Source organism: Triturus cristatus, chromosome 9 (genome assembly GCF_964204655.1).
Source record: "Triturus cristatus chromosome 9, aTriCri1.1, whole genome shotgun sequence".
Lineage (NCBI taxonomy): Eukaryota > Metazoa > Chordata > Amphibia > Caudata > Salamandridae > Triturus > Triturus cristatus.
The window spans coordinates 1,055,887,292-1,055,912,618 of record NC_140592.1 but is presented as its reverse complement, the minus strand read 5'-3'; the positions used below and the strand labels follow the sequence as shown (position 1 = coordinate 1,055,912,618).

The 25,327-nt window shown below is 47.7% G+C and overlaps 1 protein-coding gene across 1 annotated transcript in view; it reads left to right on the top strand.

The window, feature by feature from the left end:
• SEC23A (SEC23 homolog A, COPII component) overlaps positions 1-25,327 on the top strand; it is a 989,636-nt gene that overhangs the window by 87,498 nt on the left and 876,811 nt on the right. The window contains exons 4-5 of the mRNA XM_085626924.1: positions 17,551-17,637; positions 21,737-21,973. Of these exons, the coding sequence (XP_085483050.1) occupies positions 17,551-17,637; positions 21,737-21,973 (324 nt within the window). The remainder of the gene's footprint in view (positions 1-17,550; positions 17,638-21,736; positions 21,974-25,327) is intronic.

Below are 25,327 nucleotides of genomic sequence, written 5' to 3'. Positions count from 1 at the left end.
TTGGATTGCCGGACATTAAAAAATATTATTGGGCTGCCCATCTCATAGCCATTAATCATGGCACCTATGGTCCCCCTGACGCCCCGGGTTTCCGTATGGACCGCTGGATCCTTCCCGGCGGGACGTACGGCCGAGCACTATATTCCGCACCTGGTAAGTTCCCCCTAACGGGGCCCACCAAACACACAGTTAAGGTGTGGCACAATGCGGCAAAATCACTGGGCTGGGCCAACAGACTAACGCTGGCAACCCCGCTGTGGGACTCACAAAAACTAGGATACCTGGGCGACTCAAGGGGGTTTGACAAGTGGGACCTGATCGGTATATCCACTATCTGAGATCTTTGGGCCGCTGAGGCAGTCAAGCCATTTAGCACACTCCAGACTCAATACTCACTTGCTGATTCAGAGTTGTTCAGATACCTTCAGGTCCGACATGCGCTACAGGCCGCGATACCAAGGGGCGCCACCTTACCAGATTACTCCCCGCTGGAGGACAGACTCCTTGACGGGTACCTACCTGAGCGGGCCATATCCCTGACGTACAGGAAAATAATCAATAACATGAGTGATCCCCTGACTCTTCTGCGGGAGAAGTGGAACGAGGACGGAATAGAATTGGACGACGAAGGGTGGCAGACAGCGATCTCGTCCCCTAAATCTGTAGCAATATCGGCGCGGCTCCGACTAGTACAGCTAAAAATTCTGCACAGAATATATATAACGGGGCCTCAATTGGTACACATGGGGGGGCACACGGATGGGTCTTGTAGACTGGGGTGCTCCCAGCCAGGCATTTTCATACACATCCTTTGGCATTGCAGGTTAATTCAGGAGTACTGGCACAAGATACACTCCATCATTAGTGAAACCCTAGAGATTGAAATCCGACCGGAGGCTCCCAGATGCCTCCTAAATATCTGGGAACCCACAGATCTCAATGCCTATGCCATCAAATGGGTTACACTTGCCTGCATGATTGCAAAGAGAAATATCGCTCCGCACTGAGGGGCATCCAAGGCACCCACGATAACGGAATGGAAAAAGGACCTTGATTGGTGCATGCAACGAGAAAAATCAGTATACATTGCGAGGGGCTGCCCCCGGAAATGGTCCAAGATTTGGACCCCCTGGAACTTATAGAGGCGAAATATGTACCCCCCCCAGACTTCACGATGTAGATGTCTCCTCCTCTCCGTGATTCCAACTGTATCGTTACCCTCTGTATTGATGAATCCTTGTGCTTGCATTTGCCTATGCTGTGTTGCTGTGAAACTATGTCTTGATGTCGATGTTTTCCCAATAAAAAGAGTTTAAAAAAAAAATAGAAAAGGAGTAGGTCATCTTCATATAATGGAATGTGATGTGTATGTCCTCCTATCTGCAGACCCTGGTATTTTCTTCCCAGCCGAGCAAGGAATGCCAATGGCTCCATAGCTAGTGCATACAGCAGTGGGGAGAGAGGGCACCCCTGGCGTGTTCTTCTCTCCACCAGAAATCGCACGTCCCATTTGCACCCTTGCCAGGGGTTCCGTATATAGCAGCTGTACCCAGCGTAAGAAGTCTTGTCCCGGTTGCATTCGCTCCAAGACTCCATATAAAGTATCCCCACCCCAGACTATCAAAAGCCTTCTCTATATCAATGGCAAAAACCGCTCCCTCTCAGTCTTCTCTGTCGCTTGCCTCCAGTATAGACAGCAACCGTCTAATGTTAAGATCTGTGCTTCTGCCCGCGATGAACCCCGCCTGGTCCGGGTGGACTAGTGTAGTCACGAATGGGAGAAGTCTTGTTGCTAGTATTTTACTTAATATTTTAAAATCCAAATTAAGCATTGATAATGGTCTATAGGCCATACAGTCTAGGGATGATTTACCCGGTTTAAGCAGTGGTATTAAGAGTGCTTCTCTTGTAGTACTCGGTACCACTCTCTCGCTGCCTCCTACATCTCTTATCAGTTTGGGGGCTAACTCCTCCACGTAAGCTGCGTAGAATTCAGCAGGAAGCCCATCTGTTCCTGGGATTTTGCCTCTGGCTAGGTCTTTAATAGCCCTCTGTACTTCCGGCTCAGTAATGGCCACCTCCCAGGATTGCTGTATTTTCTTCGATCAAGGTAGAGAGGGGAGCTGAGCAACGAAGTCTGTCGGCGCCGTCTCCTCCTGTCTCCCCGTGCTTTTGTAACAAGACATATAATACTCCATGAACCTGGCGTTTATCTCCTCTTGTCTAAATAAATGGTGCCCATTCTGGTCAACTATTTCCACTATAGAGGTACCCCTACGGGTTATGTTGGCCAGCTATGCCAACAGAATAAATTCCCCTGATGACCGCCTTCAGAGCATCCCAATTGCTTGATGCGGGTATATTGGGGGTGTTGTCAAGGTCAAGGTAATCACTAATAGCTTTCTTAATCTGCCTCACGACCTCCAGTTGTTGCAGCAGTGTCTCCCGCTCAGTGGGCTCTATCTATTCTTCCACGTTCCCTGCTTCCGCGGCCGCTGGGGCCTCCCTGATTCTAATGTTGTTGCGCTGTGATCTGTTTCCAGTGTCTTTGGTGTGGGCCTGGAGGTTGATCTGCTGATCCGTGAGGGAGATGAGTTCCTGCCTGAGCTGCTCAGGATCCTCATCCCTAGCGAATTTGTGGTTTTCCAGGACGTCCACTCTGTCTCTGATTTCTGAGAGTTCTTTCCGGTCCCCCCTGCAGGTCCTACGCTAGGTCCCTTTTGATCGACTGTAGATCTTCCCTGAGGGACGAAAACAGAGTCTCTAGGTAGGTTTGAGTGACTGGCGCCTCCCCCCAGCCTCATCCTCAGGGGGCGATGGCCCGCTCAAGTGGCTGGGGCACCCTGTGGGGAGTGGAGCAGAGGGCTTAGTGAGCATGTCTTTTAGGGAGCGATCTTTCTTGGCGTGAGACGCTGCCATTCTCCTCCTACAGTTAGGTCTCTATTGCTTCTTTGCCACCAGGGATGGTGCCGGCCGCCGAAAAAGCGCAGGGTGGCTCCGCGCTAAGGCGAGATCCCAGTGTCTGTCCAATGCCCGAGACTGGGTGGGTGGGCACAGCTACGTGTGTATTGGTGCGGGTGTCGCTTGTGACCACGCTCCAGCGCCGGACAGATTTCACCCCTCCCCCCTGATTGTAGGGCCCAGCGTGCAGTCCAAGTCGGGCGGACTAGGATGGGCTGGGCTCTGGGTCCACGTCTACACCAGTGTGTTGCTCATTCCAAGTAGCCCCCGAAAGCCTTGCCTGGCTGTCTTCTCGGGGGTGGGGGGGGGGGAGGTCTGCGTTCTCTCAAAGTTCAGGCCGGGCCTGCCCCTCACTGCCGCTCATTGGCCTCATGGTCACCAGGCCCAGTTTGCCACAGGCCCAATCCATGCATAATCTCAGGTCAGTTCTTCCAGCTGTCTGTGCCGTGTGGGTGGGTGGCTCCGCTTGACTGACGCGCCTGTCCTTCACCACTGCAGGAGCAATCAGTGGGGCCTGGTATGCCGCTGGGCCCCTCGGTCCTCCCTCTGGCGACAGGGGAGGATCTGGTCCGCTTGTCGGTGTCCTCGTGGTGCGGGCGGGCGGGTCCACACTCTCCATCTTCCACTGCTATCTCCGAGGCCAATCTCGTCTCTCACCCCGAGACCCACCGGAGCAGCAGCGATAGGGGTGTTGCAGTCCGGGCCCGGAGGGCAGCTGCTGGCCCAGAAAAATTTGAGGACCCACCCTGGGCTGGGGCATTAGTTGCGCCCGCGGAGGTGACGAAGCTGCGTATGGTTACATCACGGCCGGAGTGGAGAGACCTGAATGTGCGTCCGCTTGCTCCGCCAGCTCGCCCATGCCCCTGCCATAGCTTTTTAAAGGCTTCCTCAGTTGATGATTTAACATTCATGATACATCAGTAGCCCTATTACCCCTGGAAATATTTATTTATTTGAAAGAACGAGACTGTTGAGTGCACTTTGAAGACTTTGTACATTTGCATCCCCAAGCAAGCTCATGATCCCTAGTAGAATTTCATTTGATTTGTTGCTGCTTTAATGCAGCATCATTATAGACCTCCTGTTGCAGTGATCTCTTGACATAGAGAAGTGTTTCTTAGTTGCTATTACCTCAGTCATAAAGACTGGCAAACTTCAAGCTCTCTCTTAAAAATAGCCATGTTTAGTTTTAGATAACATCTCAGAATGGTCCGCACAATGTTTTGCTAGATGGTAATTTTGAACAATAGGTGTTACCGTTGTGTTTTTTCACCTGAGAATTCATGTTTTGTTTATGTTTTCGTTGATTTGTAAACTACACACAACCTAGAGAGTTCCATAGCCAGAGGTTTTATCACTTAATATGGTTTCACTCCAAGCAAAAAAGAAGCAAAGACTATTGCTGCCTGTGGAACCAGGTTCCCAAACAGGAAGACACAGAACATCACGAGTAACGAAAAACATCCTTTGTGGTGTGTCTGGCACTTTTAGATTTTGCTCTCCCTACATCCAGTACCTTCCTGTCTATTCTGTCGTTAAGCATATTCTGTTATACAGCATTTCATTATTGAAAAAGTGTGGTAACTTGGTTAGGTCAGTTGATGGTGCACGATTGGGAGGTGTGGCTGGTGCACATGAAAGTGGCATAAGCAAAGATTGCATTTACAAACACTTTAGAAACCTCCTTTTTTGGAGAACCTGAGTCAGCTACAGTAGTCATCTGTTAAAATACCCCTAGTGGGGTGTTTGACTGAGCTATCAGGTAAGAGAAAATTGTTCTTCTCCAAGGATTTGATACACTAAATCATTTTTCCAGCCCCTTCTGTACATTGTCTGTAGGCCTTTTCTGTCCCTAACTGCCGTGTCCCATAGAGCTCTAGGCCAATCTCTCATTGTACACATGCATGTTTCTTCATAGGACAGGGTTTTCTGCCTCTTCCGGCTTCCCCTTTCTCACAAGAGGTTTCCGCTAAATTCATAATCTCCTGATTAACAAATTTCCATTCATTAGACCGTTCCTGTTCCTGTGGTTCCTTAATCTGGGATCCTCTACCTTTTCTGTGGCTTTCCAGGGCCTTGTTTGAAGCTGCTTAACTATTGTTATTTATTTTATGTATTAAATTAAGATATTGGTATAGCACAGATGTAACCAAAGCAGCAATGGAGTGCTCCACATTTGGTCAGAGTTGAATAGTTTATTCATTAGAGATTATAAATACTGTCCTGGATATGTCCCCTAGTCTGGGCAGTGTTTAGAGAGGTCGAGTAAGGTTGACATGTGGTTTAGAGAGAAGATTTAAACAATCGCACGGAAGGGGGCCCCTGAGTGGATATACAGTCAGGGGAAGCAGGGGAAAACAACGTAATACTCACAAAGAAACCCCACTGCCTACCAACTATAGTAAGATTGCTAATCGTCCCTGATATACTGTGTTTTGTATATCAGTGACGATTAGCAATTTTACTATAGTAGTTAGGCAGTGGGGTTTCTCTGTGAGTATTAAGTAGACAGAAGAGTTGGTCATAGTTTTATGTTTAGGTGAACTGACATTAATTTACTTTTTGTGATGTCTAAATGCGGACGTCTGGGGTAACAAAGGATTATGCGCTAAATAGAAGCTCAAAAGCACTAAATTTGCTAAAGATTGTAGTATTTGTCTCATTGCAAAGGGGTGTCCAAGGCAGCACTTCATCCCAGTAACCAGGTTCTCAGTGACGGTGCCAGGTAGAGGGACAGCCATGGGGTTACGTGTAGTTTGCCATTACAAGAATGTATTTGTACACTTTTTGAGGGGGCTCCAAAGGACCCACTAGCTCTATTTATACTAAGTGAAATCACTCTTTTATGAGCAAGAGGCTGTTGAAACTCAACACCGTACCAACTGCGGTCGGTGTGAAAAGGATAAAGGCAACTGATGAATTAGTACATCAGTTGTGTTGGGCTGATGTTCAGCGTTGTCCCCGACTTGTAGGGGGAGCTAGTGGCAACTCATCCTCGGTGCCCTCGAGGTGGGTTCCAAAACCTCCGTGTGAGGTCCTGCGCGGTCTGCATGTGCGGCCGGGACAAGGAAGACGCAGTTGGTACATTGTTGAGTTTCTCACACTTTTTCTCTCATTTGGTCCTGAAGAAAGCCATGGCACCTCCACAGAGGGCACTTAGGCTGAAACATGTCGACCCTATGACCACCTTCAACCATGCTAGGTTAAATTCTCCAGGCATGGCTCGTTCACTTATTTTAGTCCTGACCCCCAGATGTTCTATTAAAATTATTCTCTAGCATACTAGGGAGTTCGTTTTAACTTCACACTCACCACTTCTACATTCTCCCTCCACACCCGGCTTATCTGAAGGTTTTAGAATACCTCTTGTTAACCACAACTAAAAACATCCCTGAGCTCCTCCCTCACAGTGAGGGGGTTGTACCCCGCACTGCGACCAGGTTTGCAGTGTGAGGAGGTTCCCAATGATGAAGCATGCAACCTACGGGTGGGTGAGGGAATTTGTCCTATAAAAGGGAATCCCCCACACTCCGTTCCTATTTTTCTTTGACCCAGGGTGGTTTGGTTAGTGCTGCTATGTTACATTAGAGGTGAGTCGCCCCCTGCTGGTTGATAAATCTCCTCAGGCCTTTTGTGTGTATACAGTCTACAAAAGACAGTCCTCGATACTTCAACAAATGCCTCGCCTTAGAGAACACACACCATACCTGCAGCCTGGCACCTACTAATAAAAAACTCCTGCATTTGCCACAACATGCTCCACCAGGGTCGCCGCCATCATGCCCTTCGCCTCTCTGCCAATGTAAAACCGCTGTACTGCTAAACGCAGCTGATTCCCAATTGGTTATTAAGGAATATATGCACGCATGTTGTTGCTAAAGTGAAAGAAGACACACTTTAAAGGAGAACAGACCAAGGTATAACACAACTGATAATAAACGTCCTTTACTGAGTGTGTGAAAGCACTAGGTGCTACTGGAGAAACAAACTTTAAAATCTATATATTTTTTTTATTGTATTGTAATCAGTGGTCGATGTGCATTAAAAACAAGCCCGCAAAGTGGCCCTGCCTCAACCCCGCCCCCTCCTCCAATGAGTGGCCCGCAGAGCCCAAGGCAGGAAACAAAGACAATAAAGGCTCGCACATAGCCCGAGTTGTAGTCCTAAACAAAATATGCACGCATATCCGTGCTAAAGTCAAAGAAGACACCCTTAAAAAGAGAACATGTAGATGAATAATATGACTGATAATAAATATCCAGTATTGTATAACGGGTGAGGGGTCGGCAGAGACGGCACAGGGAGATTGCGTGTGAAGCATTTAAAATTAAAAGAGAACATTCGCCACTGTGAGCCATACTTGCTGGAGTTGAAACGGAATGGCCCCATTGTGAAAGCGCACATAGCGCCTGCAAATACCAAAACAAAAGCGCCGCCATTGCTAAAGCTGTCGTCCCACCAGTGCTTTTTAGATTAATTTAGCAAAGCGTTATCTAGAAAGGATAATGCAAGCTATAAAGTAAGGACACAGTAAAAGGTCCAGTCCTGATGGAAGGTTACAAAAGTAGAGAGGGAGGTACTAAGGAAGGACTAATAAGCCAATCAAAAGCCAACATTTATAAAGGACAGTCACAGTAGGGTGGGCGGACTTTCAAGTCCATACTTGAATACAGCAAGCCTTGCAGAGCAGCGCATGCACTGCCCAGGCTCGACCAAAAAAAGGACTTGCAGACGCCTGAAATGGGTGGCTATTAAATTGGCCGAAGAAACATCGATGGTAGTACTGAGAAGATAATCATTAGCTGGCTATAGAAGGCTGGCCACTCAGGGATGTTGCCGACGATACATAGGGCATTTCTATCTTGTTCTTAAAGGTTATTCATTTAAGGTTGGGGAAAGCGCCAAAACACACACAACCTGGTTGCTGAGCAGGTATGAAAATGAGGAATTGTATATGTATACTGTTAGACTGTGTAAGATTTGCCAAAGTATTAATTGTACAGCATTGAAGATAGATATAAAGATCTCGATCACCTGTCTAAGTGAAACACAAGTTTTTGTAACTATTGAAGAAATCTGAAAGAAACACGTTAGTTAGATTCCTCACCTTAGAATATCCCCAGGCGTCAGACTGGATCCGGAAGATTTTTCGTCAGCAATACCCCTTGCGCGTCGCTAGGCGTCGTCTGCGGCTCCGCGTCCGTCGTCGGCGTCGTGCGCCGGAATGACGTCGTCGGAGTACTTAGACGCCGCCCTCGCGCGCTGACGTCAGTTCTTCTTTTTTCCGCGCCAGTAAGCGCAGATCCGGGAGAGCTACCCCTTTAGTCAATTTTTGACTAACTTTTTTGATCCTTTTTGATAGTGTCTCGACACCGGTGCCGGTAGGATGCCTGGGTTTAAAGCCTGTACGGACTGTAACAGATTGATGTCGGTTACGGACCATCACCGCCGGTGCCTTTACTGCTTGGGCCTCGATCACGACGCGGAGTCGTGTTCGGACTGCAAGGCCCTGACCTCGAAGGCTAGACGGGAGTGGTCCCGTAAGCTTCTCGAGATTCGCCACTCGGCTCCGCGCGCCTCTCGATCCCGGTCCAGGAGGAGGTCCAAGGATCGGTCGTGGAGCCGCAGCCGACGTCACCATCGGTCGTCGGGATCCAAGTCTTCGGGTAAGTCGAAGCATTCCAAGAAGTCCAAGAGGCGACACCGCTCTTCGGACTCCCCTCGCCGGTCGCGCGACTCGGCCGAGGGTCAGGGTGGTTCCACCCCCGCGGCTCCGGCGGAGCCGCAGGCGCCGCGCACGTCCCCATACCCTCCGGTCCCTGGGACTAACGCGACGCCGGCGGAAGTCAGTGCCTTCCTCTCGGCCATGAGGAACCTGGCTCCGCCGTCGGCGCCCGCTGGTGCGCCTTCGGGCCCCGCGGACCCGACTGGGCTGCCGCAAGCGCCCGAGGAACCCGTTCTCGAGTCCCCGTCGACGCCGGTCGACCTCGTCACGCCTCCTCCGCCGGCGTCGACACCGGTACCACCCCCGACTCCGACGTCGACTCCGCTCGACGTCGGGCCCCAGTTCAGTCCCACTCCGGGCCCGGCGCCGGACCGGCGTCGATGGACGCCGAGATCGGCGCCGCTAGAGACACATTATGTCTACCGCCCGGCTCCGTTACTTTCTCCTCTATACCAGGAGTCGGATGATGGGGACAACTGGGAGGGATCCGAGGATCCTATGGCCGCTCAGGCTCAACTGTCACAGGACTGGGCAGATGAACTGGGGGAGGCCAGTGGCCTGGATACCTCTCCAGACACTGGATTTGTCTCTCCTCCGACTGTGGCTTCGGAGGAGGGCGCTGCTTTCTCTGTGGTGCTGCGCAAGGCGGCCGCAGCCCTTGGGCTCGAGCTGCCTGCCGTGGCTGTGAGGACTAACGTCCTTACTGAGGTGCTTCAGTCTGCAGCAAGCTCCACTGAGCCTCTGCTGCAATTCAATGAGGCCCTCATTGACGTTCTGCAGGGCACCTGGTCCAAGCCCTCCACAGTTCCTCCTGTGGACAGGAACGTCGCCAGGCGCCACCGCCCTGCTCCGGGCGACCCCAGTTTTCTGTCCCAACACCCTACCCCTGAGAGCCTGGTTATCCAGGCCTCCACCTCCCAATCCTCTTTCCCGACCGCTCCGCCGGACCGGGATTCCAAGAGACTAGAACAGTTTGGCAAGAAGCTGTTCTCTTCCCTTAGTTTGGGCCTGCGGTCTTTGAATACCGCTTGTCTCTTGGACCGTTATTCCCACTCTCTGTGGGATGCGGTTGAAGACGCGCTGCCCCTGTGTCCGGAGGAGGTCCGGACACGACTTACCCAGGCTCTGGCCGATGGGAGGGATGCCGCGCAACATGCTATACGTTTTGGGCTTGACACCACGGACTCGCTGGGTAGGGCCATTTCTACCACAGTGGCGCTTAGACGTCACGCCTGGCTGCGGTCCACGTCATTTTCGGGCGATGTCCAGAGCACTCTCATGGACATGCCGTTTGATGGCACTCGCCTGTTTGGCGAGAAAGCGGACAGTGCGCTGAACCGCTTTAAGGACTCCCGGGCTACGGCCAAGTCCTTGGGCCTCTCGGCCCCGCGGTCGCAAACTTCCGCCTTTCGCCCCTTTCGTGGCCAAGGAAGGGGTGCCTCCTCACGTGCGCCTAGCCACCAGCCGCAGAACCAACCTGCGCGCGGTCGCGGACGTGGTTTCCGCCGAGGCGGTTCTGGAGGACGACGAGGTCAGCCCACATCCACCCCGGCAGCATCCGCCTCAAAGCCTTCCTAGTCCGAGCTTTCAGGCCCATTCCACGCCAGTGGGCGGCAGAGTTCGCCATCACCTGCTCCACTGGCGGTCCATCACATCGGACAGGTGGGTGCTGCAAATCGTCCGAAGGGGCTACTCCCTCCCCTTCGAGACGACCCCTCCAGCCATGCCACCGCAGCACCACCGTATCTCGGGGGATCATTTGAATCTTCTCCACGAGGAAGTTTCGGCCCTCTTGGCCAAGGGGGCCGTCGAGCGGGTTCCGAGTCCAGAAGTAGGTCGTGGTTGTTATTCCCACTACTTTTTGGTTCCCAAGAAGGGCAAAGGGGGCCTACGCCCTATCTTGGACCTCCGGAACGTCAATGCCTTCCTCCAGAAGGAAAGGTTCAAGATGTTGACTTTGGCTCAGGTTCTAGCTGCCCTAGACCCCGGAGACTGGATGGTAGCGTTGGACTTGCAGGACGCATATTTCCACATCCCCGTCCTGCCGGCCCACCAGCGTAACCTGCGGTTCACGGTGGGCCAAGAGCACTTTCAGTTTACCGTGCTCCCCTTCGGCCTCACCAGTGCCCCTCGGGTGTTCGCGAAAGTGATGGCGGTGGTCGCAGCTCATCTGCGCAGATCAGGGGTTCCAGTCTTCCCCTATCTCGACGACGGGTTGTTGAAGGCGGGCTCGCCCCAGGCAGTCGTCTCCCACCTCCAGACTACGGCGGATCTCCTGCATTTGCTGGGGTTTTCCATCAACGTGCCGAAGTCACACCTGAGTCCCTCTCAGAAGCTCCTTTTCATCGGAGCGGTTCTCGATTCGGCGCAGTTCCGGGTCTATCCACCGGAACAGCGGGTCCGGGATATACAGGCCCCGATTCCCATCTTTCGGCCTCTATCCTGGGTTTCGGTCAGGCTAGTGTTGCGGCTTCTGGGGCTGATGGCCTCCTGCATCCTAGTAGTGCATCACGCCAGGCGGCGCATGCGGGCTCTGCAGTGGGACCTGAAGTTTCAGTGGGCCCAGCATCACGGCAACCTGTCCGACCATGTCTTGATCTCGGAGGGCACTGCACAGCAGTTGCAGTGGTGGCTCATGGACCGCGATTGGGTCATGGGCAGGAGCCTCTCCCTTCCCCAACCGGAGCATGTCGTAGTGACGGATGCGTCCCTCCTGGGATGGGGTGGCCATATGGGAGAGGCGGAGATCAGAGGCCTCTGGTCTCCGGCGGAGTCTCGTCTCCACATCAACCTGTTGGAGTTGAGAGCGATCCGGCTTGCACTGAAAGCCTTCCTTCCCTCTGTCAGGGGGAGTGTCGTGCAGGTGTTCACGGACAACACCACCGCCATGTGGTATTGCAACAAACAGGGCGGGGTGGGGTCGTGGACCCTTTGTCAGGAGGCTCTGTGCCTCTGGACGTGGCTGGAACACCAGGGCGTCACCCTAGTGGTTCAACATCTGGCGGGCTCTCTGAACGCCAGAGCAGACGATCTCAGCCGCCGGTGCATGATGGATCACGAATGGCGTCTGAACTCCGAAGCGGCGCAAGGTCTCTTTCAGCAGTGGGGAGAGCCTTGGTTAGATCTATTCGCCACCGAAGAGAACGCGCAATGACAGCAGTTCTGCGCGTTGGAATTTCCAAGGCGGCACTTGCTCGGCGACGCTTTTCGTCACGAGTGGAGTTGCGGTCTGTTGTACGCCTTTCCGCCTATACCACTTCTGCCCAGAGTGCTGAAGAAGATCAGGCACGACCGGGCCCAAGTCATCTTGGTGGCTCCGGATTGGGCACGAAGGTACTGGTATCCCGAGCTACTCAGTATGTTGACCGATCCTCCGATACGTCTGCCCCTTCGGGAGGATCTTCTGTCGCAGCAGCAGGGGACGGTCCTCCACCCGAACCTGTCCAGCCTCCACCTCCATGCGTGGAGATTGAGCAGCGGCAGTTGATGCCATTTGACTTGCCTCCTGAAGTCTGTGATATCATTCTGGCAGCCAGGCGTCCCTCCACAAAGTCGGTATACGCCTGCCGGTGGAACAAATTTGTGGCATGGTGCACAGCAAAGGCTGTGAATCCCCTTTTCGCCCCTCTTTCTGAGGTTCTACTCTTTCTTCTTTCTTTGGCCCGGCAGGGCTCTGCCCTGGGCACCTTGAAAGGTTATCTTGCTGCCATCTCTGCCTTCTTACGGCTTCCTGATCAGCCTTCTCTTTTCAAGTCCCCTGTAGTTACACGCTTTCTAAAAGGCATTACTCACACGTTCCCTCCTGTCCCTTTTGTAATGCCTCAGTGGGACTTGAATCTTGTTCTCACATTTCTAATGTGTGCTCCCTTTGAGCCTCTTCATAATTGTCCTCTTCGTCTGCTGACGCTTAAGACTGCTTTTCTGGTTGCCATCACCTCGGCTAGACGGGTGAGTGAGCTCCAGGCTTTATCTTCAAAGCCTCCTTTTCTTTCTGTTCATCCGGACAAGGTTGTCCTTCGGCCTCGTCCCTCCTTTCTACCGAAAGTGGTGACTCCATTTCATCTTGGGCAGTCTGTCACCTTGCCCACCTTCTTTCCGCCTCCGCATCCTTCCAAAGAGGAAGAGAGGCTCCACCGTCTGGACCCAAAACGTGCGCTCTCCTTTTATTTGGACCGCACAAAGCAGTTCCGGGTGGACGACCAACTTTTCGTTGGATACGTGGGTGCTAAGAAGGGGAAAGCTGTGCACAAACGGACCATCTCTCGGTGGGTCGTTTTGTGCATCAAAATCTGTTACTCCTTGGCAAAAAAGGACCCTCCTGCTGGGCTGCGCGCCCATTCTACTCGGGCCACAGCGGCTACAACTGCTTTGGGACGGGGTGTCTGTAGGAAGGTGGATATCTGACTATGGTTACCCCCAACTTTTTGCCTAGTGTCTAGCTGGTTTTTCGACTTAGTTGGCCTGAGATCCTGCCATTCAGGGTCTCAGGCTGTCTGCTCTCTCTGTAAAATGGACTCCATGTACCCTAGGTACATAACCAATTGGTAAGGATCACCTTATTGGACCCTGTACAGTGTACCCTAGGTACCCAGGGCATAGGTGTACCCTAGGCCTCCCAGGGGCTGCAGCATGTATTATGCCACCCCTGGTCTGGCCTTCCAATCAGACACAACTGGCTGATCACTCAGCTGGGGCAAGGTCGTGTAATCACCCCTTGCTTAGATATAGTATGCCTATATCTATCCTTATATATAGACACATGTGTACCTATCAGTCACTCCTATGGCAGGCCTTAACAATCCTGGAGGCAGAGTGCTTGGTAACATGTGAGATGGTGCTCTAGCATGAGCTGAGCCTGTCTGCAGCTTTCGGAACCATGTCCGTATAGCTGTTCTATGATATAGCCTACCATATACTCTTAAAGTGCCTTATAATCTTAAACGGTTATGGTAACTATGGTTGGGCTGTATCAAAACATGTCGTGTAAGGTGTCTAACACTTTGGAATAATACCCCCATACCATTTCTGGTGATGAGGATATTATTCCCCCCTTCTAGAGGGAGAGACATGTTAAAATCCTACTTTGCTGTGTAACCTCGGACCAAAGCCTCAGCATCACAAAGTGGATGCTGCTGCCACGACACAAGTCTGACCTCCTGCAGCTGGGAGTGATCCCAGCCAGGGAGGCCTGGACAATAGGTTTCCTGCTTGGGGAGGTGCTAGCACCTCCCCAGACAGCCTTTAGTGTATTGGGGCAGGGTGGGCTGAAAGGAATGAGACATGCCTGGGGCACACAAGGTGTTCCTTGCATAGTCCAGTTCAAACCGGCGCTGGGGCACTCCAGCCCCAGCTCTGGCGCGAAACTGGACAAAGGGAAGTGGGTGTAACCACCCCCTCCCAGGTCCCACCCATAAGGCGTGACCTAGCAGGTATCCCAGCCCCCCAGATTAGTATAAGAGTGGGAGTTGGGCCTCAAGACTTTAGATTATCCTGAACCTGAAAAACTGAACAGAAACTCTGGACCTTCGACATTCGACGAAAGAAGAAGACTGAAGAATCTCCCTTGTAGCCAAGGAGTGGCTACCCTGTGCAAACAGGCACCATCAAGAGACTACCCTTTGCTTTGCGACCGTTCTACGAGGAACCGACTGCAGAGCCCGACCAGAGCCTTGACTTCCAGACTTCTCCGACCCTCATCCACATCTGCAGCAGAGCTGAGATCCGTGGAGGCGACGAGCGACGTGGGACCGGCTACCTGGGAAAAGTGGCTAGTAACTTACAGCGCAGCTTCTGAGGTACCCTCGAAGTTGTGCACCGGGGATTGAGAAGCCCCAACCCCAAGCACCATCTGCACCGAAGATCAGCCCCCCACACTCCACGAGTCCTGCGTGGGGCCCTTCAGCATTTTCCTGCTTGCCGCGTCTGTCCGGTTGCTTGCCCGCTGGCTAGTGGCCTCTGTGACGACGCACCCTGAAATCTTCTGCGCTGGTTTGGCTCCTCCAGACTGGCTCCCGCTTCTCTGCAAAGAAGAAGCACCCCAGACCTTCCTGGTCTGAAGCAGAAGCAAGTCCTTCGTTCTTCGTGGGTTCCGCTTGCCAAGGCTTGGTGAGTCCTAGTCCAACTTCGACGCCGCCGACAGCAAGAGCCTTCGTGGGATAGCTCGCCTCCTGGTCCTGGTCGTCCTCGACGCGTCCTGGTCCTCCTGGATGCAGCGACAAGCTTCACCTTCACCTGCAACTCTTCACGACATCGCCTGGTTCCTTCCTGGTTCCACGTGGTCACTGGCTAGTGACCTTGACTCTGTCCCCTCTGCTTGCAGGTTTCTTCTCTTCTTGATCCCAGCCTTGGGATCCACCGGACACTCTTCACTGACTGCCTGTCAGCATCTTTCTTCAGGCATCCATAGGAGTCGACGACGAAAACGACGCATCTTCACCCCTATGCACCCGCAGCCTGTGGGCTAGGTAACTTGGGTACTCCGGTGCTCATCAGGATAGTGACTATCCTAGTGTCTAGTTTTCAAGTCTCAACTTCCTAGCTACTCCGGAAGTGTCCTAAATCTACCGTTTTCTAAACTGTACTATTGCTATTGACTTTTACGCATTACGCGTGAGTGTTTCCACTCTGCACACGAATCCCGTGGGCCTCCCACTTCCTAACTAACGCTAGTGTAGTGTAGCCCCAGCGATTCCCTAGGCCTAGGCCTATTCTATTTCCGTGACAGTGGCTCTTATACCACTTACTTAGTATATGGTTTGCGTGGCCCCTAGGGCCTAACTGTATTACTTACCTGTGTGACTTAATGTATGCATAAATAAGACTGTGTTGTACTTACCTCTAATCTCATAAAGAGTGCTGAGGGTTTGCTTAGAATAAATACACTTTATTTTATATATATATCTGTTGTGGTGTCCTTTCATTTGGTATTCAAGGGATTATATATGGTATCACAGCTGGCTTCACATGCCATTCAGAGTTTAGCCTAAGACTGCTCTTGTCCATGCTACCACTAGGATAGCTGGTCTATAAGGTTGACTTTACAACCAATCACCATAAGGGTATTTGGACTGATATAAGGTGTACACTATAACTAGTGACATCATACATCAGGCCAACTTCTCACAGTGTCCCTTTGCAGGACATCTGTCAGGCGGCGACGTGGGCTTCGCTACACACGTTTGCCAGGCTTTATTGCCTTGACAGCCAAGTCCGGAGGGATGGCTTCTTCGGCCGTTCTGTCCTCCAGGACTTTCTGGTGTGATCTTGGTTCACAGACCCACCACCGGGGATGGTATTGCTTGGGTATCTATTCTAACGTGAGGAATCTAACTAACGTGTTTCTTTCAGATGAACAAGTTACTTACCTTCGGTAACGATGTATCTGTAAGAAACATTAGTTAGTTAGATTCCTCACCGACCCACCCATCCTCCCCGTTCTGCGAACTGACATCTAGGGTTAAGGTTCTCCTTTTCAGGCCCCTAGATTTTATTTTTGGCACCAGTGTCGGTCTTTGCATGGCTCTGCGTTCCTGGCGCGGAAGGCTATGTACAAGAACTGACGTCAGCGCGCGAGGGCGGCGTCTAAGTACTCCGACGTCATTCCGGCGCACGACGCCGACGACGGACGCGGAGCCGCAGACGACGCCTAGCGACGCGCAAGGGGTATTGCTGACGAAAAATCTTCCGGATCCAGTCTGACGCCTGGGGATATTCTAAGGTGAGGAATCTAACTAACTAATGTTTCTTACAGATACATCGTTACCGAAGGTAAGTAACTTGTTCATATAGGAGTGAAAAATCATGTACTTAACATTTTAATAATTTTAACATGTAAGCAGTGTTCAAGTGTTTGAGACTGAACATTATTTTTCCTTTCCCATTCCTTTCTATAGATAATTATAACCTCCTTTCTTCAGATAATTCTAACCTTTTTGAGGGGGGGTAGAAGAGAGAGTGTATGTGTATGTGTATATGTTAGGATAGGTAGCGGACGGTTAATGCACTGTGACCTAGTGTTCTTTAAAGTGGTGAGTTTTCAACTCTTTCCCAAATTAGATCTACACTGGGGTTAGGAATGTCCTAATGGATATGGGCTTGTTGTGCCAGACCCTGTGCATCGATGGTAAAGGCCTGCTGCCAATGGAGTTTCATCAGGATTGGGTTGATGTGATCCTATTTCTTCAGGCCCTAAATGAGACCTACTGCTGTATATAGGATACCCAAAAGGGTTGCCAGTTTGGAGTCTGGGAGCCCATGTAACAGGGCGTTACCACCATGAAGATGTAAGAGTAGGAGGGCTTTAACAGCAGTTCTGAAGTTGCTTTGTGGAAAAACTGTTTCAGTTTCTTTAGAAGAGATGTGACACCAGGCATTCTTTGTTTTTTGGCAATGTGTTTCTTGAGGGCAAGTGTGGTTGGTGCCCAAGGTGCTTTCTAAAAAGTGCATTTAATGTCTTATGGGATGTTAAGGTAAAAGGAAAGGTTACTCAATTCATTTTAATAAATAGTAAATTATTTATTGGCCTTTCCCTTTACATTAACATCTCATTAGGCATTAAGGTAAATAGATTCAGAAATGAATGACCATTGCACAGGTAGCAAAGCCATAATTGAAAAATAAATTATCTAATGTTAAGGTTTTAACAAAAAAGGAATAAACCTGTTTTTGGGAGGGATTTGCTAAAGATTAACTGAGCTATGCTGTAATCATGTGTCTATTTTATGAATAGCCAGTTTTGGATAGTTTGTCTGTTTGAAAATCACAAATACTTTTTCTACTTCGCCACTTGAATAATAAATAATGGTTTGCTGCAATTGAGCTTATGTCGTTTTAAAACATGAATGACATGCAAAATTCCCTTATAGTTTCCGCCCACTTATGCTGGAATATCCGAGATCAATCAGCCTGCAGAACTTTTACCTCAGTTTTCCAGCATTGAATATGTAGTACAGGTAAGAAAAACAGTAAATTTGATCTACTTTTATTTTTATTTATTCATATGCACATGGTCACTCGGCAGTATGTGAGTAATTGTTTATTTGCATGATTAATTAAACCTTTGCAATCATTTACATAAAAGAAATATTAAAATTGATCTTTCAGACGATTTGTAGGGTAATCAAGTTTTTTCAAAGTTACATTCCTGTTTGTCATCTGACAATATTTGAATGTTGCCATTCCCCTCTCCCTCCACAGAAAATGTAATCGACATGTGCCTCGTGTTTAATAGCATAAAACAACAGTATCTAACCTCTTTGACTGTGCTGAGCTCATAATTTCAGTCGATTGAAAGTGGAAAGAAGTGCAAATTGTGCGAAAAGTGACGACAATTAAGGTTACATTTTATCAGTGCAAGTTGAGCGAATAAAAGTACGATCTTGACTTCGTAGTAAATTGAAATAAGAGTAGCCGTGCCGTGAGTTTGCTAGCTGTGCCAGTCTCCTAATCTCAGTTGATATACGTAAGAATGGTTGCGTAATTTATGTGGGGTCTGGTGGCTTAGTGGACTTATGCATCCACTGCAGGTGCCTGTGTTCGACCTCATGGTCACAGGTTCAAATTCCGGCGGGTCCACTCAGCCTGTCATCCATCTGAGGTCGATAAAATGAGTACCATGGATTTGGGTAACAATTAACATCTGTTATTCAGCACCTTGAGACCCATGGGCGATAAGTGCACTTTACAAATACGCAGAATGTTATGGGCAGAATGGCGACAGTTGAACTTATACAGACTGGGGGATTGCAGGGTTGGATTGAATTAAGTCTGGATTGGATAATTTTCCATACTTTGGAATAAAAATGTCATGGGTGCAGTTACAGCGTTAGTGTTTGCTTGGGTTGCCCCAGCGTTTTCCTTCCAAAACTTGCTCAATCCAACTACTGTATTGCTGATTATTTTTTGGTCAATCAACAGAGCACCCTGGCACTAGAGACCATATACCTTTAAAGATCCACCCTAGGGGACCAACAAAACCAAGATTTAGGATTAGCAGAACAGAAACGATTTGAGAGCCTTCTTAAAAATGGTGTGAGTTTCCTTGTGACTTTGGAATAGAGGTAGTGCATTTCATAACTTGGGTCCTAGATGTTAGTGTGTGCCATCCAGCCTGCACTTTGAAAAAATAATATTAGATACATGGGAAGGTAACTGATTACTAGTTCGGAGAGTGAGCTGTGGAAGGTATTTTTTAATTACTTTTTTTAAGCAGCTTTGGTCACGTTATAACAGGTTTTGTGCATGGTGTAAGCAGATTTAAAGCAAATTACTTTATTTTTGTGTTATTCAGTGGTGGCTTACTTACATGATTGTACTTTCTTCGCCCTGGTGCTACTTTAACTGTAAAGGTCTGGATGCGCAACAGCTTGTTGAGTGATTTGCCAGGACGGTCTATGCAAAGACTGTTGCAGTACTCTAATCGTGAACGCACGAGGCAGGTACTTCTTGCACATGCATAAGCTAGGGAATGTGAGGAATTGTTTTCTTCAAGGAGGGCAACATATAAACAGCTGGATAAAATGGTGAGCTGGTTTGATCATTGAGTGATAGTGTGTTAACAATCCATACCCCTGTGGATTGCTGCTCAGATGATACCCCAGTGAGAGAGGCCTGTATTGTCTTGCCAGTTTGTGCTAAAGTTCTGCCATATCAATGTTAGGATGTCCACTAAGAACAAGCTTACATTATGAATAGATCTAATCATTAACTTGTGTTGTCGGCATACATCACTGCACGACAGATGTGATATTTGATCAGCTTAAGTAATGGTACCACCTAAATATTACACATCAGAGGTGATAGAGAGACTCCGTATTAGACGGAGGTGTTTGGTCGGAATGGGGGATGGGATACTGGTCGGGTACTGTTAGTCAAAGTGTAGACCCAGCATGCATTATTTGCCTCTTTCTCTACGAACATATAATTTAGAATTCTGGAAATAAATTCAGTACCAAAAAGTCAGTATCCAGATGCTGTGCTATTACGTTCTGGAGAGCTGCTTTTTACTGGGCAAATTGCGCTTTCATAGCTTTCTTAAACTCTTAGACAATATTGAAGAATATGGTGAATAAATAAGTCATGACTTTATGCTTTACGACTGCAAACCGATGACAAGCGGGTGAACATGAAAAAATGGTCTTTGGTCATCAAAAACAAACAGTTAGCCTTTCCTCAAGCGTGGCCCTGGTAACTGTTACTCACTTTAAAGTCTATAGTCTTGCTCAGTGTTAGTATCAAGCAGTCTGTGATGGTTGCCATGAGCAGTAGCTGCATCATAAAAGATGCCAAATACAAAGGGAACGGACAGTGTAAGATTGTTTTACCCCAAGAAAGACCACATTCTAAACAAAATAAATAAATAAACGTCCAGTTAAGAGAACAAAGAATTGTGAAAATGATTTAAAAATGCCTTCCTTAAGGCAGACGGCAGGACTTGTAGCATGTTATCATCAAACGTGTAGAAGATGCAAAAAATATAATGAAAAGCTAAAATTCATTGTTTTATACTGGGTCAATTGTGTAAGTAGGCAGATTGCAGACTGCAAATAAGTGTTACACCTACTTTGGTGGTGCGAAGTACTTCATACCTTTCAGTGCAATTCATTTACGAGATTTTGTGGGTACGATTAGTGGAAGAACCAGAATTACTAATATTGTAGAAGGCAGTTTCAGATGTAGGGTGTATGTTCAGTGGTCCAACTAGCAGTCGAAATGCCCACATAGTGCGCCTAGCCCAGCAAACAGTCACTAAATGGTAGAAGAGTACCGATTGCCCAGACATGACAATAATAGTGGCGTATGAGTTGTGGGTCATTTTTGTCAAGTGGGAAACATTATATATTATATGATGTAAGAAGGCCGATAAAGCAGTACACCAGCAGTTCTACAGAAATGTTGTCTGCATTAAGTTAAAGGAGGGAGGCTGAGTTCTCAGAAAAGGGTAGAATGAGTTAAATAAAAAAATACGGTGTCAAGGAGTTAGTTTAAAACCAGGCCAGGCATGTCTAATTGCTCTAAAATGCAGACCCTGCAGGAGAGTTCTGTAAGTAAGTGAGTCCTAGAGTTGATTATGGGGAGAGTTATCAAGTTGATGGCGGTGAACGATTATATATATATTTTTTTTTTCTTCCAAACTGGTACTGCCGTTAACGCCGTTCGCCTGCCCAAAACGTCGGTGCCAGCCGTGGCGGCAGACAGCCACATAAATCAAAGGGGTTCACTTCCAGGATCAGGAAGAAGGCGGCACAACCATCAGTGCTTTCAGGTACTTTTATTAAGCTGTAAACAACAACGCGTTTCAACCGCTTACCTGAAAGCACTGATGGGTGTGCCGCCTTCTTCCTGATCCTGTGGAAGTGAACCCCTTTGATATATATATATGTGTGTCTTTGCGTGGGTGCATATACACATGGCTGGAAATACATGACTAATTATTGTCAGTTAACGCACATGGGTTCATATGAAATAAAAAAAAATATATTTATATTTCTGTTTCCTTGCTGAAGCTGGCAAGCTTTGAAAAACGTTTTTGCAGCATGTTGCCTAGCATGGAATACATTTTTGCTCATGTAGTACTCTAAGCAATTTAATCATTGTGATTGGCACTTCTCCCTGCAGATACCTAACCTTCAGAATAACCCAGGCACAGGTAGGATCCGGAAACGTTTTGAATTTTTCAACCTTCAAGCCAGTAGGTGGTGCTGGCTCTGTGTCGGCCCCGGAAATTACAGTTGTGATGTCACTTGCGCCATAATGCACTCGCTCTGGCTTTCTGATGTCATTCTCATCCTACTCACTTCGGAGGGAGGGAAAAATGGATAGGAAGCTGACATCAGGATGCTGGAGTAGGTGCTTTATGGCTCTAGTGACACGGAGCCACTGCCCTTTACTGGTGTAGGAGAGCTATTGAAAACGTTTCAGAATCTAGTCTGCACTTGGAGTATTCCAAAGGTGAGGAATCTGCAGGTAGACAGAATATCACTAACAAAGGTAAGCAGCTTTTTCTTTTAGTATATTAAATTTGTATGTCCTAAACCAATGTATTTTCAACAGCGTGGTCCCCAGATGCCTTTGATATTTCTCTATGTCGTGGATACATGCATGGATGATGAAGATTTACAAGCTCTGAAAGAATCCATGCAGATGTCATTAAGTCTTTTACCACCAACAGCTTTGGTGGGTCTTATTACCTTTGGAAGAATGGTGCAGGTACACGAGTTGGGATGTGAAGGAATTTCAAAAAGTTATGTCTTCCGTGGAACAAAAGACTTGTCTGCAAAGCAGCTTCAGGTAAGTTAAACCAGTATTAAACAATGAAGTACAGATAGGGTTTTTCAATTACTATTTGTAGCTGTTGAGTGTTATTGTCACAGACCGTTTGCTCCATTTTTCTGTTAAGCCGAAAGGCAAACTGGCATTATACAGCCATTGCATGTACAAATTATGTTTTCTTTTTATAATTTATTTCCTTTCTTTAATTGATATTAGCATACTGACATTTTAAGCACAAATGAAGTAAGATGATCAGCTAAATAAAATAGATAGGTTACATGGTAAAGTTTCGATATGGACGAGTCTGCATTTTGGATATTATATGCGTCTTTAAATATTCTTGCTCTGCAATATCATGAGGTGGCTCTTGCTTTATTTTGTTTTGGAATAGTCTCTGGCCTTTTTGCATTGTTATCTGATTAATTATTGTAGAGCTGAAAAATTATCATGTGGCTGTGTAGAGAGCTATTTCATGCTGGCCTTTTACAAGTTATCTGGTTGACCCTTTCATGTCCTACAATTGACTTTACTTCTTTTAGTTCTCCTAAGGTGGGTCATAATGTTTTAAAATCGCATCTCAGCAGAGCATAAGGCTCTATTGAATTGGGTCCCCAAAACCTGTCTGTAGGTGTCAACTGAATAAAATTCAGGGGCAGGGCCATTATTAACTGCTCCCATGAGAAAAAAGTATCTACTGACCCTCTTGTGGAAATTCATACAGTCCCCTATAACCAGTATTCTTCACTTCCCTACCTCGGGGATGTTCTGGGATAGTATAATGGGTTCATGTGTTCAGACCCTCTGTTTTGTGAAGGATGCCCTCTGTGAGGATGCATTGCTTACCGCATAACATGTTGGTTCCTTGCAGCAAGAATATGAACAAGTTTGTGACCGTAAAAAGTGTGACAAGAATACCGGCCAAATCCTCATAACTTTCTGCTCTTGGTGTGCGGTCTCTAAAAGAGAATTAGAGACCACTTTTTGTAATAATAGTTTGGTCATAGACCCAGACTTTAACGCAGCCTCCAGTAATCTCTCAAGTTTGTAAATTCTGCTTTGACCCAGCTGGCGCCAGAAAAACGGATTATTACCTATCATAAACTACGCTCATTGCCGTGGTACACCCCCAAACTAAATGGCCTTAAACAGAAATGTCTGGTATGCTGAACGACTCTGGAGTAAGGAGTATGATCCAATAGCTAAAGATAATTATCAGCATCTGTAAGGAGTGCTATACTCTGATTAATAGTACTAAAACTCAATTTTTTTCTATAAAAATAAAAACGGCTAAAAACTCTTCTTTGCAGTTATTCAAAACTATCACCTCTCTTACTAATTTTAAAGCAGGTTCTTCCCATAGCATGGATCAGAATAGCTGCAATAACATAGCATACTTTTTTCAAAATAAAATTCAGTGTATCTATGATGAAATCGTAATGACATCCTCGGTAAGAGGCACAGGAGGCACTGATCTTGCCCCCAATCAGACATTAGTGGTGGCCCCTAATACAGCTGACTTAAAGAATGCAATCTTCAAGAACGCCTGTGCAACTTTTCCCCTCTCTCGGAGGAGGAAGTATAGAATCTCATTACCACAACGAAGTCTGGCTCTCCAGCTGACCCCTGGCCTTTATGCATCTGGCACATGGTACCAAATTTAATGGTGATACATCTTCCAAAACATTTAAACCAAATATTAGAGGCCGGAACCTTTCCAATAGACTGAAAGTTAGCATATGTGCTACCTATATTGAAAAACCCAATCTCAATCCAACAGACATAAATAACTATTGGCTGATCGACCGATTGCCCTTTCTGGCTAAATTCCTTGAAAAAGCAATGAACAAGGATATTACTGTATTTTTGGAGACTAATGAAACCTTGAACCAGGATCAACATGGTTTCAGAACCCAGCATTCCACAGAGTGCGCCTTAGTGGAGGCCTCTGAAGAAATTCACAGAATCGTAGATAAGGGAGGAAGAGCGGCCTTAATCCTTCTCAATCTCTCAGCTGCATTCAATACAGTTAACCATGAGGTCCTTATCAAGCGGCTTGAGAGAATCAGGATTGGTGGCGCAGCCCTGGCCCTCAGCTCATTCCTAACTAACAGACTGCAAAGAGTGAAATTGAATGACTTCAAATCTAAGCTTTTTTCCCTACCGTGCAGAGTCCCTCAGGGATCATCTTTATCCCCAATGCTGTTTAATATTTTATTTACTTCCCTGTTAGAGCTCATTCAATCTTGTGGCTTTTCGGCTGTTTCTCACGCCGACGATACACAGATTATTGTTGCCATTCCAGAAGACGGTGGTCCCACTGCCTCGAACCTAAAATATTGCTTAACTCAAGTATCAATCTGGATGCGTGGAAACGTTTTCAAATGAATGTTGAGAAAACCGAGGTGATTCTCTTTGTAAGAACACCAACTTTTGGAGCTCAGCATGGTAGCCACCAGACTTTGGCCCATTAGCCACTCCTGTCTCGAAAGTTAGAAATCTTGGCATGGTCTTAGAAGACCAGCTCAGTTTTGCAAAGCAGTTAAATCATACCACCCCAACATGTTACTTTATTATTAGATTAATGAAAACATTTTCCCTTTTTAATAATTGTAATGTCTTGTAGCTAGGCATTATGAAAGCCGCACTGACCAAATGACAGTAATGGAGAAATGCAGCAGCCCAGCTTCTCCTGAAAGTGCCTACATTTTACTCAGTCACTAAAGATATATGGGACCTTCACTGGTTACAGGTAGCAGATAGGATTAGGTTTGAAGCATTGTGCATCATTCACAACACCCCGCATGAAAACGGCTCACACTACCATCGGAACAATTTTTTTCAGTACTTTCCAAAACGGGCTCGACGATCCGTGTCAGCCCATCTGTTAAAAGCCCCCAAGATAAAGAAAACTAGATAGCGGGAGGGTGATAGGGGGGAAGGAGTTTACGCTATCTTGGTGGCAAACTCTGGAATTCTCTTCCTCTGGCCTTAAGATCTCGCCCAGTCTACCATGTTTTAGGTAACAGCTCAAAACATGTCTCTTTGTAACACACACAAAGTTAAGTGCACCTAATGACCACCGACCAGTTTCTTTGAGGTTTTCGCTATTAGCGCTAAGACACTTTGGTATTTGTACACTTAATAAAAATGTTACTTATTTACTTTACCTTGTAAATGGGAGAACAAAGCTGAAATTAGGTAAAGTTCCAACGCTTCAAAGACTGATAAAGCTGTAGAATAAAATTTCAGTTTTTAAGTAGAACAAATCCAGACCGAGTCTATATGTTAAAACACTGAGTAATCTAGAGTGGCCAAAAGAAGAGAAGCAAAATTAGATGCAAGTAAAAATTAAAGGAGATGGCAACTGGTCAA